Below are 13,886 nucleotides of genomic sequence, written 5' to 3'. Positions count from 1 at the left end.
TTCTGTATAAAACTATTAATCAGTCAAAAAACAACCTAATGAGTAATTTATTATTTGTATTATTGACAAGTTGACCGAATCGATTTTATTTAACCCTTTTAAAGAATGGGTACATTTTGGGGTGTGCCACATGTTAAGAAGTGACATTTTATCTCTACACACACACACACACACACACACACACACACACAAATACACCTTGGCACTATAAATAGCAATGCCCCAGTGATAAATCACACAGCTTGCTCACCTCATTAAAATGGTAATCATAGAAGAAAGGCATGTTGTTTTCCAGTTTCCCCTGCACAGCCTCATCAACCTCACTTTGCCATTTTTGTTCCAATTCTGCAACACTCTAACAGATACATTAAAATATAAAATAAGGAGATAATAAATGCAGAATAAAAACAAGTGCAATCTGCAATCTATAAATTCTGAAATTTTTTAGCAGCAATAATTTTTTAAAACACCGATCACTTTTAGACTTCATTACATTTCTAGGAAAGAAATGATTTCCAACAGTTATAAGAAAAATTTCAATGGTGTAGCTTTCACTTACTTGCAGCTGTCTCTCCATGGCATTGAGTTTCTTAAAAGTCTCTCCCATAATTTTACACAGTAAATCATATTCCTCGGCATGTTCTTCTTGATACTGGAAATTTATGAGGGACTGCAGTGCATCAACCAAGTTCAAGTGCTTAATGACACATGATACCACCATTTCCTCCATCACGTCTGGCTGAATTACTTCTCTGTGATCACAATGGAAACTAGTTAGGTATATGCCATGCTCTCAACCAGTACTGTATTTTATAGGTTGAAGATCATAGGCTTTGATTTAAATATGTTAAATATTCACCACGCCTTCTTTATTACAATAAAGAGGCATGAACATTACATAATGGCTTTCATATCAAATTGGCAATGATTAAATATATTTAACTGATAAAACAAACATTGGCTGATAAAACTGAAAATTAAAGACACTTCCTTTTCTACGACTTGTATATTTTGAGTTATAGTCATATTAGAGCTGGAATATGTCTAAGGCTAAAAAACATTTTTGGCACTATTTATCCGCCAATTAATTTCATGTCGTTTACAGCTTGTGGTATTTCATGCGTATGGATGTTGGGTTGAAAACAATGGTACTTCTGTATTTTTTCATTTTAAATATCATCTATTCTTTGTATTGTTTGCTCTGAAATGGCTCATCTTGACTCAGAAGGCAGAGCAGAGGCCTGCAAAATAGATTACACTCTAAGGAAGAATACCACAAAGACATTTATAACTGCAAGACTTCACATTCTAAAATAAATACCCGTCGTCATCTCTCTAGACGTCAAAAATAAAGAAATGTCTCTTGACTCTATGGAAACCAGCTGATAACCACCATAGAAGGTCAGACCACCTAAGAAAAACCTAGACCTTGTCAAACTTCAGCATGTATCAGAATCATATGGAAAAATTGTCAAAACAGATTCCTGGGCCCCATCCTCAGAGGCTCTGATTCAGGAGGTGTGAAATGGGGCCCAAGAACTAGCAAGTTCCCAGGTGAAGCTAACACTGCCAAGTGAAGGCCCACACCTTGAGACCAGCTGCCCTGGAATACCACCTGGCTAGCAGTCATTATGCAAACATAAAATTTAAAGTTTTTCTCTTAGTTGCTAGACTATGAGGAGAAATACACCCCTTTCAATTATTTAAAGATTTTTTTTTCCCCATTGGGAGAACTAAAATGCCAATGCCACGTAGCAACATACTTTATACTTGGTCTAAACTGAGGTCTAGCACGCCCAGAAATTTCCCGGAGCTTTATCATGATTCCTGGAGGCAGCCTGATGCGGGGCAGGTCGAAGTAGCTTCCGATTGGAGGCACAAGGACGTCAGAGGGGTAGGTGAATTCTCTGTCTTCCTCTATGGTCAGAGGCAGTGGGGACGGGCTTGGAGTAAGGGCAGGGGAGATGACACCATTGGCCTCCACCTGCCACTGGCACCTGAACAGACAGAAAACATGTTCTTCACTTCCTTTTCTGTTTGGAAAGCTACTTAAAGTTGGCAGATAAATCAAACATAGGAAAGATCCCATTATGTATTTACTATTCAAACCTTCTCCAGAGGCTAAAGAAAAATGAGCATGTTATACAAAACCACATCTTTGGGGATCTACCTCCTCCCCAACAATTTATTAAGAAACTTTTTAAATTAGAAAAGTTGAAAGAATTACATGGTGAACACCCATATACCCATCACCTAGATTCTAGAATAAACATTTTGCTAGGTTTGCTTTATCTCCCATCTGCCCATCCTTTTGGGGAATCCTTTAATTTAATTACATGATATTTGGGTTGGAGAAAAGCTCACGCAGATCAAGGCTGCAATTTCAAATTTAGTAAGGAAAGGGCCAGGAGGCACTTTGGTGTAATTTTCATTTTATTTCTTAGACACAATGACACCCATGGGATTGTCAGGCAGGAAGCACAATCAGCTGGGCAATGTCCTAAAAGTAGTTCTCCACATAAAGTCCTTTCTCCTTTGTGAGCAAAAGTAGCCCCATTTGAGCCTTTTGTTACCTTTGTAAAAGTTTGGACCGCAAGAGCTCCTGACAGGCTTCTTCTTCTTTGGTAATTTCTGGTCCGTTATACAGGATTCTCAACATGGAACAAGCCAACACAGACAGACCTAGCGCCAGGTCTACCAAAAAGGGCAGGCCCCCTGACACATCCTCCGAAGACTCCTATAATGCAGACAGGGGCAAACCACATGGTCAGTGATCACGGGGGAGCTCTTCCACCTGTACTCACCACACTGCACTGGCCCCAACCGCAGGGGCTCACAGAGCAGCATCAGGTATCATGCCTATGGGACACAGGGACAGCACCCAGCACCATGAGTGGATAGATGGTGGCACTGGAATGACCACAGAGTGAAATTTCAACCAGTTCTGCAGAGAGAAGAGCCAAGATTCTTGGGATATTCCTCTCAGCTGTGCCTAGCTGGGTATAAATCACTATTTCGTTTGTTATCTCCATCCTGTGCTCGCACCAGATGTTGTCAATAATTACACTGAATTCATTCCTTAAATATTGAGTGCCTACTTCAGACCAGCCATTGTTCGGGGTGCCTGAGACACAACAGAGAGCAAACCAAAGATCCCTACCCTCACGGAGCTTACGTTCTAGCAGAGAATTCCACTCTATAGAGTCTTAGCTGCCTTAAACTTAAGCAACCTCCCAGTCTAACAAATGTTTTACAAATCAGGCAACTTGAGGGGTTAGTAAACTCCTATTACTCCCTCTTTTTTTTTTTTCCCAAGTGGGAAAAGAATTTAGTTACACAGATTTCGGGGCGGGGAGGGGGTGCTATCTGTCGGGCACTGCTAAGACGAGTAGATTAAACCTATATGTAGCATGTAACATGAGTAATTAACCAACGACAGACCTCGACTAGCAAGGAGAGCCTTTGGGAACGGCTTGAAAACAACCCGGTCCTACTCCTCTTAACACCCCGAACCCAAGGGCTTACTTCTATGAGTCGTTCGAGGCTTCTTCTCCTATGGAAAGATGCTGGAGGCAGATCACCTGTCCAGGCTTTGAAGACAGATGCCCTAGCAGAGGAGTCTCTGTGCTGCTGAACTGATTTGAGGTCACAGCTAGTTTTACTCCATAAAACCACTACTGACTATTAGTAGTCTACTCCTGCCACATGGAAGAGATGGATGAAACAGGAGCTCATATTCTGCCCCGTTTCCAAGGCAAATATGATGTAGGTAACCAAGACACGGAGGAGAAAGGACGTGAGGCCCCCAGCAGTGGGTAGAGTCAAGTACCTGAGCGCGAACTGTGCAAGCAAAGCCCCACATAGCTTTATCAGGAGTGTTGTGTTCACGGCCACTTCTCATTTCAAAGGAGAAGGTGACTGTATCTCCTTCCACCTTAAAATTTAAGGGGGGGAAAATGTACTTTAAAAACAAGACACACAATTTTCAAGAGAGCAATGAATTTCTGAGCTTTACTTTCAAAAGGACCACATCAATATTTCACTCCTTTTCTCGCTTGCTTTTTTAATTCAAATTCCATCCCCATCTCATTTGGACACCAACCTTTCAGGTCTCTCTCCTGACCAGGTAGCTATGGGGACAAGGCGTCTGTGAAATGGGTCACAGCTGCCCAAATAGCAGGATCAGAGTCAAGATTACTCAAATCTTGAGCAATAAATTGCGATAAATTCCTCAGATTTCTATTCTTTCTGCCCCGCCCCCCCTCTCCACTTCACCACCTCACTTGTGCCAATAGGCAAGCAAACGGCCAGTCTCTGAAGAACACAGAGAGAGTTAGAAGACCTTGCTCTGTATTGTAGAACCACCACCATGAGTAAGAAACAAAAGGCAGGAGATCACAGAACAGTCAAAAGTGTTGTGCTGATTCGGCTTTGGATGTATCCGGACTACCCACCTCCACCTGCCACAGGTAACTTGCTGTCTATGACTGAATGAGAGAGGGGACACACAGTATGTGAGACAAAGGCTCTGGGAACAGCCTTTTGAGAAGTTTGGGGTTTCAGTGGGCATTTCAGTTCATACTCATATTCTAGGTAGACAGGTTGTAGTTCAAGGACCCAAATGACAAAGCATGGCTCAAATCTCATCAGTCTGAGAATGGATCATCATTTTTGCTCCACAGGCCCAAATTCATTTGAAAATATTGATTCCACATTTTTAAACTTCAATGATCCTGTGGTTCTAGGATACTCATCATAAGGGAGTAGAGAGAAGAAGTAAGCTGAAAGAACTAGCAGTCCTTTTAATGGACAGGGGAGGAAAGGCTGTGACGCCTGTGGTCCATGGAGTAGATATGGACACAGGTGCTGCAGGGGACATGGGTTTGACGCCCTACAAGTGACAGGAGGGTCCTTCTAAATGAAACAGTGACTTTACAGGCCTGGCCAGGCCGCCCGCTTCAACAAAAGCCCCCTGGCACATTCTTTCTGGAATTCTAGGTAATACTTGGGCCTGTAAGGGACGTAAGTTCATGTTTCTTTTTCTAGGAAGCAAATGTGACTAAACACCATACCTTCACCAAGTCTTTCGGCCAGCCAGTTCCTAAGACACTACGGCTGCCATATCCCAGTGTGTTGCCTCCGTACTCAGCAACCTTCCTACTGTTTGTGTTAGGCCCCGCATATATCACCAACTTCAAAACAGAAAATATACTGTTAGACTGTAAAAGAAAAACAAAAACAACATCTACAAATAAAAAGGCTGCAGAAAATGTGTGTTTAAAAATACAGTTATAATCAGGTACTGGTGTCATTATAATATAACTAATATCTCCTGATTTTTTTTTTTTTTTTTAAACAACGGATACTCTAGTTTGGGTGCAATCAGCCATGGGTATTTCCAGGGCAGCCACAGAATAATTACGATTATCACAGTTTAATTGACTTGGGGACCTCACATTAAAATAGTTACACTCAACTATTTTATATATATACATATATACATATATATATATGTATATATATATACACACATATATATATGTATATATATATACACACATATATATATACATATACATATATATTTTTTTAAATACTATTTTAATCCTAATGACATATAACTCATTAATAACAGGTACAGCTTGTCCCTTAAATCCTCCCCAAAATTAATGCAGTGAGCAAATGCAGGTGAAAAGATGGCTATATCTAATACAACAAAAGAAAAGCCAAACAAAAACCTCAATGAATAAGGATTTTTAAAATGCAACAAACTAAAAATAAGCCATGTATTTTTAGAATATTGCTTAATGGTATAAAAAGAAAATGACACAAATTTGGGCCAAAAAGGGAGCTGCTTCTTCTTGGGTCAGTTTTCATGTATCAATACTTCTCTTCGATAAAGGTTATTCATTTATATCTAATTAACCAACTTTCTACTATGCAGGAGGAACATTTAGAAGTCATTTGGCATTCAGCTCCTTTCACAAGAAGTGGCTTCAGTAAATAGCCAGCCCTGTCTTCAGTGTGTAAAGCTCTGATGGCCTCTGACTGTGTAAGAGATGCGTTGGGATCTGAAAGCTGCACTTTTGGTCCTGGACACTTATAATCGTGTGACCTCTTACCCTGTTGGACCTTTGCTGACACCAGCCAGGGACCACTGGCAAAGTAAATGTCACTTCTATCCATGCAGTGAGTGGCCCCGTGCCTCTACATTTAACAGTCTGCTGCAGGTATAGGTTAGCATACACCAGAAGACGTAAATACTGGCTTTTAAAGAAGAAACAGAATGACACTAACTAAAATGGCAACCTCTTCCAGTTCCAATTTAAATAGTCGTATCATCTGAATCTAGGAAATGGGGGTAGCTCCGGTCAGGAGCTATAAAGTGGGGTAGACTGATGCCAGGACATATGTATTTTTTGAAAAGCTCACCAAAGCCTATTGTCTAAATTCTCTTGCTTCCAGCTAAGGTGAGTTTTGGGGGCAAGTCTTAAACCTCTCCAGATATCTGGGAATCTTCACTATCCTAAAAGGCAATGAGGAAGCAGATTCTGTCATTTGCCCAGTAATGTATTTTACCATCTCACAGTATACACAGCCAAGAAGGCCTTTATTTTTAACCTAACAATCTCCCCTGGTGGGATTTAAGTCCATTTGCCCTTACGCAGTTCACACAGGAGAGCTATAACAGATGGCTAACAATCTACATAAAAATAGTCCTGTGTCTACACAAAGCTATTAGATAATCCTTCAGTTGTTTTTTTTTATGTTACGTATCACAATTTCATTAGCCTTTCCTACTAAGTTCAACACTAATGGTTTCCAATGCAACAATTATAAACAGAAGAGAATCCTTCAAGCCTTAAAATGCTTCCTTTTAGTTCTAATTGTCCAGCCACCAGGATGGAAACTACACTTCCTCAAAAATCTATGCGGGCCCTGAGGTAAGGGCAAGGAACAATCATTTCAATAGACAAACAGATACTCACACACCCAAAAACTTTCTAAAGGCCACCTTCACCCAAAAGATACATGAGCAGCCCCAAGAACTGGGCAGTACGACCTTTCTAGATGAGTGGACACACACATCCACAGCAATTCCAAGCACAGAGGGAAGGCAGGAGGTCAGCAGAATGGAAAGGAAAACTTCCTTTGACTCAGTCTAAACTTTGAAAGCTTACAAAAGTCCACTTTCAACACGTCATTAAAACACTGTTCTTAGATTGCAGAGCCGCTGGCGTTTGGACTCCCTACTCACTACCCTTCAAGGGATTATCTTAGGAAAGTTCTCCTAAGAGATGTCTGCAGACAGAAATAAGTCAAGGATGGTGGCCAGCAGCAAAGAAAAATAAGAAGCATCTAAGGAATCAGCTTATCAAAGGTGGAGCCAGTACTAAGGCAGGTCTTGCTTACTTTGTCATAGTCATACTGTGACGAGCACCTGCTATCAAATCTAAGATACAGGCAGCGAGCCCCCGGGATATGGACAGTTTCTTTAAACTTGTAGTTGTCTCTGACAGGGTGGACGGTTTCCACAGTCTTCCCAGCAGCCCATGGAGCAGGAATCTTCAAACCAGTGAGAAAACCTGGCTCTTCCTTCTCTTCCAGCATTCTAGAACCAGACAAAAAGAAAATGATGGAGCTTAGCAGCATGGACAGGAAGAAGGAAACACAGAAGGTTAACACGTCACGCTTTAGTTTTCCACCGCACGCAGTGTGACAACAGTGTGGCTTTTGAATGCTTGGTATCACTGGCGATCAGAAACATTAAAAAAATTCCTATAATTAAGGTTCTTTTTCCTTTTTTGTTGTTAGTCAATATATGCATTTGCATCCCCCCACTCCACTCCATTTCAAGAGGGAAGCCCAATTCAGATCCAGGAGAGGACACCATCAACTCTCATTTAAAATGTTACACGGAGGAAAAAAAAGACATTGTACGGAACGTTTAAGATTGGCCCCTTTCCAAATCCCACAGGATTAGCGTCCTTTAAGGTTCCTTTTGTTGACATCTAAAGGCCAATTGTCAAGCACTCCATGAGTCTACACAACTACTTTTTACTGTAATTTTTACTAAAGAAAAGTGCCTTCGAAGTTCCTCTTATCTACTGTAACTGAACTCTCAAGGACCTCCCAGGCCCAAGGTTGTGGAATACAAGCTCCTATACGCTGCACTTGGCTGCAGTGGAATTCTCTTACTCTCTTTAGCTGGGCTATCCAATTTGGTAGCTACTTGGTCAAAGGTGGCCATTTAAATTGCATCAAAATTAAATACAATTTAAAACTGACTTTCTTGGTCACATTAGCTCCCTTGCAAGTGCTCGGTAACAGCATGTGGCTGTGGCCAATAGTACTGGACAACAAAGACACAGCGGTTCATCGCTGCACAAAGCTCACTGTAATAGCAGACCACGCCAGAGAAAGCCGCCAGTCCCTCCTTCCTGATCAGCGCTATTCAAGACAGCTTTAGTGAGATGCAAGTGACATGGAATAAACTGCACATACGTCGAGTGTACAACTTGGTAAGTTTGGCCACGTGTATACACCCATGAAGTTTCTTCCTCCTTGGTAATCCAGGCAAGGATTTTTCTTTGCTTTGTGTCACTAGAAATTAGTTTACATTTTTTTAGAGTTTTATGTAAGTAGAATGTATTTCTGGGGGGAATCTGGCTTCTTTCACTCAGAGTAAGTAGTCTGAGATTCATCCACGTTGCTGAATATCTATAGTTCATTCCTTTTTGTTGCTGAGCAGGATTCCCCTATAGGGATGTACTGCCGCGTGTTTATCCCTTCTTCACCTGCTGATGGGTGTTTGGGTTGTTTCCTGTTTTGGGCTATTCTAACTAAAGCTGTTATGACCTTCATGTACAAGTCTTTGGAAGAATCTATGCGTTCTTTTCTCTTGTGTAAATACCTAGGAGTGAAACAGCTGTGTCACATGGTAGGTGTATGTGTAACTTTTTAAGAAACTGTCCAACGTTTGCCAAACTCATAATGTTTTGCATCCCCATCGTTAGTATACAACAATTTGTCAATTTTGAACGACTCTCTTGATCTGTGGGGAAATTTATCCTAACCTGTTCCTATAGTAAGTCTACAAAGCAATTCAATAGTGATCTGTAAAATTTGACCCTGAATTCTCCTTCTATTTCCAGTTAGAGAGTCCTTGCTACAGATCGTTTTGTAAAAGGAGCACTAGGCTTTCGCCAGAAGAAAACAAGGCGGGGGTTCCTGCAAATAAGCAGTGTCCTCACCTGTCATCGGGGACCAGCCTGCCCTTCTGGTCCGAGGCACCACATGGGGAACAGCCCATCTCGGCAAAAACTGGACACTGAGTTTTAAGCAGCAAAGCCGTCTGAAACACAAAACCATCATCACACCCTAAAGTGCTGACTGTCCGTTATCTGGATGGTACCAGAGCCACACTTGGAATTCTCATGTAAATCATCGTTTCGCAATCCTAGTCTGCCCTCTTGCTAAGAGATGCTTTGCTACCTGGGCCACTGAACATCATTTTATTTAACACTGGAGCGGAGCATATTTATATTGGTTCCCCATAGCCAGCAAGGACTCGGGAGACTCAGTATCGGGACGATCTCAGCAGCACTGTACGTTAGCATTTTTCCAGCTGACCAGCAATTAACACTTGCTAAAAGATTGCAGTAATCTAGTCAAACAAATGTTTTCCCTTAATATTTCAGTTTATTTTGAAGACATGATAGTTTTCTTCATCCCATCGTTATTTCCCTTGGCTTCTGAAAGATGTGGTTCTATTTATTCTGCTGTCCGTGAATGCCCACGGCCACAATGACAAGTGGGGTGGCTGGAGAGCAGTTCGCTTTGACACACCAAGGCATACCTGACTGGTATAGAGTACCAGCTGCACTAGCTGAGGCATCAGGGCATCGGCCATGGTCAGAGTCTGCAAATTTGGATGCATCAGGGAGGTCAGTAACACTGGAAGAAGGTGACCAAGCATAGTAGCCTTAGTAACTTGTTCCAAGCCTTTTAACCTACAAAAAGTTCAAGAAAACACACAGCTTAAGCAATTTCCAATCATGCGAAGAAGCAACTGACATCACCTTTATCTGACAAATTCTCTTAAAATGCATTTCCTTGAACTAGTTAAGCACTTATGGTTCCAGCAATTCAGTCCACAAATTTCCCACCTTCTACCACTGAGGGAGAGAACAGAAATCTGGTCATAGATTTCACTTTCAACCTGTGATTTTTGCCAAAAATAAGATTACGTGGTGCATTTCATAGCACCTTTGAAGTACTTCATATGGGTCCTAAGATGCAAACAGCCACTCTAGGTAGTTACCACCTGCAATGTTCCCTTGGCTCCGGGGCTGCAGGTGGCTGTGCTGCCTGAGCCTCTGACAGCGACAAAATGAATGGCTTCAACACCGAGTCACCTGCCACGGCAGGGCTACTCACTTCTGGCCTAGAAGAACAGGCTCACGTGGGGCATGGAGGCACGCAGATTTTTAATTTGCCCTTCAGGTCACATTCTCTTCCCCCCAATTTTACTGAGATCTAATTGACATATAACATTATATAAATTTAAGCTGAACATAATGATTTGATATAGCTACATATTGTGGGATGATTACCCAATATCCTAATCTTCCACTAGAAGAAGTATATGACTTGCCCAAAGAAAGATGAGGGTTACGTAAATTCTCTAAGACCATCTAGGAGGTTGGGGTTGGAACCGGAGCAGCTCTGATGCCTCCCAGCTCTCAGACTGAACCACGTGCCAGCAGTGGACCCCAGGTGTCTTGCAAGCCCAAATGCAACACCTGTCTGGATTATACTGTTCTCAGTTCCAACCTGCCCACTCTCTGGGAGTGGCCAAGAGACGGTGACATGGGGACAGCTGGGGTTATGGGAGGGAAAGTTCCACTGCAGGATTGTTCTAGAGCAGCGGCTCTAACATTAAAATCATCGACACATACAGCACAGAAGCCATCCCTAACAGCAAACCACAGCAGGAATTTTAACGGGGAGAACTGAGAAGGAGCTTTATGCTGGGAATGAGAAGTTTACCCTCGATACAGGTCACTCCTATATCTGGAGAAGTAAAATGACAGTAAAATCTTGAGATTGCATGTCAGTGTCATCTTTTGCATAACAGTTAATTATCCGTGTCACTCAGTCACTTTTCCTTCCCTGAAGTACTTATCATGAGTCACTAAGTGCATAGTGTGCTGCGCTAGATACCTGAAGGAAAGGCCGGTTTAGCCGTAATGATGGTGGAAGGCCCAAGGTCAGAGACGATGCTGTTCCCACAACCCTGCTGCCCTTAGATCATGGCTGTCAGCCCAATCGCACCTAAAAGCACCATTAAAGAGTTCGATTGCACTTGGTTTTGAAACACTTGCCGTTTCAACCTAGTCTCACAAAACTCCCTCTGTATTAAATGAACCATTGACGTTCTGTTCTAAAAGATTCTGCTTTCGGAAGCCAATTCTTCTTCCTGAAAGGCAGCGGGGCACAGTTCACAATCCATTTCCTCACCTCTGCTCACGGTCAGCTATGTCACTATTTATGAGGGCAGTGGTGACCTGCTGTAGCATTTCCAGCACTTCATCGCAGCCAGTCAGGATTTGGGTGGCAAGAGCCAAAATACTGACCTTTAGCTCCTAGGTAGAAAATATCATAATGTTATTTTTAAGCTTTGTGACGAATATACACTCACAACAACAACATGAAATGGTGTCTTATATGGTGCATTTCCAAATTAAACAATGAGGTGGCCAGAACAAGCCCAGAGCACAAAGTGCCACTAGGATGGCAACAAGCAATTTGATTTGGGAGGCTAAGGTCGGGAGTGCTGACAGAAATACGCAGTATTTCACGGGGAGCACACCGAGTCCCCAGGAGAAATGCCATTTCTCCCGTCCCCTCCAGCACAAGGGAGCTCCCGGCGGCCAGCCCGGAAACTGTCCAGGTGGACGACTGCCTTGGATGGTATGAGGATAGCTAAGGAGAAAAGCAGAACAGTAAAAGGCGCGTGTGCAGGCGGTGAGTAAAACGAGACAGAAACACAACATTCTGAAACAGTACAAGTGACCTTTTTACTTAACGTTTTAAGCCATTACACTTGAAAACAAGCACGTTAAAAAATTCAATTCAAGTCGCGGGCAGTTATATAGACTACTAAACATTAAGAATAACTATTAGAGAGTTCATGGGAGTACAAATACTAAATAACGTGTTCAGAAACACTAGTTAAGATCATAGAAATGTTCCATTTACGATTATTTTCTATTAAAAAATACAATCGAACTAACCGTTTAGATGAGATCTGTGCTTTTTAAAATTTTCCCAGAAATACTACACAACCCAGCCTAGTCTGCCTTCACCGAGAGTATTTGTTTCCATGGGTTAATTAAGAATTTATAAAATGTAGCCTTTCCAATAGAAAACACTGGTTTTCACTGCAGGAATTTTCTGGGGTCTGATTTTTGGTTTCAAGGTGTTTTGATCAAGGAAAAGGCTTCTGAACGGAGTAGACAAGATAAATCATGGTTTTGGTCGCACTGATCACCGTCAGCTACTGACTGCACACTCAGGGGCAGCAGCGTGCCAGGTGTCTCCGTGCCTCGTCTCTAATCTTCGCACCCACCTATAATACAGATGTTACTGTCCCTTTTTACTGATTAGGAAACTAAGGCAAGAGAAGGTAATAAATAGTAGCAGCAATTTAAATGATTAATTCACACCTTTCTGCCTGTTTAAAAACTGATTATACATAATGAGATAAACTCATAAATATGAACTAGCAGGGTTATGATTACCCACATAAAAGGAGCAAGGAAACAAACTATATGGCTTTTGGCTTTCACTATGGCTTCCTTGGTTAAGTTTTCAGTGCATTTTAGTCAACGTTTTAGGGAAGAATCATTTATTGACTTCTCTAATTCTCCCACAAAGATGGATTTCTGAGGAACAATGCAAACAGCCTTGAGCATCCATCAAAATGATAATGACCACTATTATAAAAAAATCTTTGATGGCTATAAATTGCCATGTGGGAACAAACTGAGTTCACACAGAAGCTTACTCAAAAATAATTACAGAGAATGAAATGAATTATAGGTTTAGAAAATAAATTAGTTAATATAAATAATTGTGAGATAACTGTGAGAAAATTTTCACCTTTTTAAAGTTGTTTGAATCAAGACACTATAATAAACCAGCCAAAATGGCAAAATTGGTTAAAATGTTATGCTCCTGGATTTATTTATATATTGACATATAAATAAAACTTGCAGGTGCGTATGAGATCACTTGTAAGTGCCATATATTATAGTTCTTAGAAAAAGATGAAAATAAACAAAGGCACAAAAAGATTGACAGGAGCACATGGATGACACGTTATGAGAGTGTCACAGATATGGTAACCACTGTGCAATGACATAAAACTCTATGAAATGAGTGACCTAATATCCCCTCTCACAAGAATATAAGCCACATGGTGAAATCTGACATCATAATACACAGAAATTTCGCCCACTAAGCTGTGCTGTACACACTGGGTAGAAAGCATCGTCAGAATAAAGCTTGGTGTTTACCTGTACCTTCAATGTCTCTCCCTGCAAGGAGTTGTCACTGTCATCATTCTCATCAGGTTTAATCAAAACAGTGTTACTGAGAAGATGGTTCTGAACTGCCATCAGATAGCGCAGGCAGGAGGACGCAGCCTTTAATACAAATAAGGGCATTTAAATGACCTGGTCCTACTGAAAGAAGGGAGCATGTAATCCTCATGTTTTTAAAAGATTTCGACAAGGGAAGCAAAAGAGAAAGTACAGAAAACAGACCAAGTTAGTTTCTCAGGTGACTTATTTCTAAGCTTTTGATACATAATTTGACAC

At 41.4% G+C, this 13,886-nt stretch overlaps 1 protein-coding gene across 4 annotated transcripts in view; it reads right to left on the bottom strand.

Moving 5' to 3' along the window:
- HECTD4 (HECT domain E3 ubiquitin protein ligase 4) overlaps positions 1-13,886 on the bottom strand; it is a 167,598-nt gene that overhangs the window by 69,621 nt on the left and 84,091 nt on the right. The window contains exons 17-27 of one of the 4 annotated variants that reach the window (XM_074321579.1): positions 13,584-13,712; positions 11,524-11,648; positions 9,860-10,013; positions 9,255-9,355; positions 7,414-7,612; positions 5,073-5,219; positions 3,830-3,934; positions 2,574-2,737; positions 1,764-1,997; positions 560-752; positions 251-355 (exon numbers count right to left, since the gene is read on the bottom strand). In XM_074321579.1, the coding sequence (XP_074177680.1) occupies positions 251-355; positions 560-752; positions 1,764-1,997; positions 2,574-2,737; positions 3,830-3,934; positions 5,073-5,219; positions 7,414-7,612; positions 9,255-9,355; positions 9,860-10,013; positions 11,524-11,648; positions 13,584-13,712 (1,656 nt within the window). The remainder of the gene's footprint in view (positions 1-250; positions 356-559; positions 753-1,763; positions 1,998-2,573; positions 2,738-3,829; positions 3,935-5,072; positions 5,220-7,413; positions 7,613-9,254; positions 9,356-9,859; positions 10,014-11,523; positions 11,649-13,583; positions 13,713-13,886) is intronic. The other 3 variants (XM_074321581.1, XM_074321580.1, XM_074321582.1) reach the window with 3 other exon arrangements.

Source organism: Rhinolophus sinicus, linkage group LG16 (genome assembly GCF_036562045.2).
Source record: "Rhinolophus sinicus isolate RSC01 linkage group LG16, ASM3656204v1, whole genome shotgun sequence".
Classification (NCBI taxonomy): Eukaryota; Metazoa; Chordata; class Mammalia; order Chiroptera; family Rhinolophidae; genus Rhinolophus; species Rhinolophus sinicus.
The sequence above is the reverse complement of the archived record's forward strand: the minus strand, read 5'-3'. Positions and strand labels throughout refer to the sequence as shown.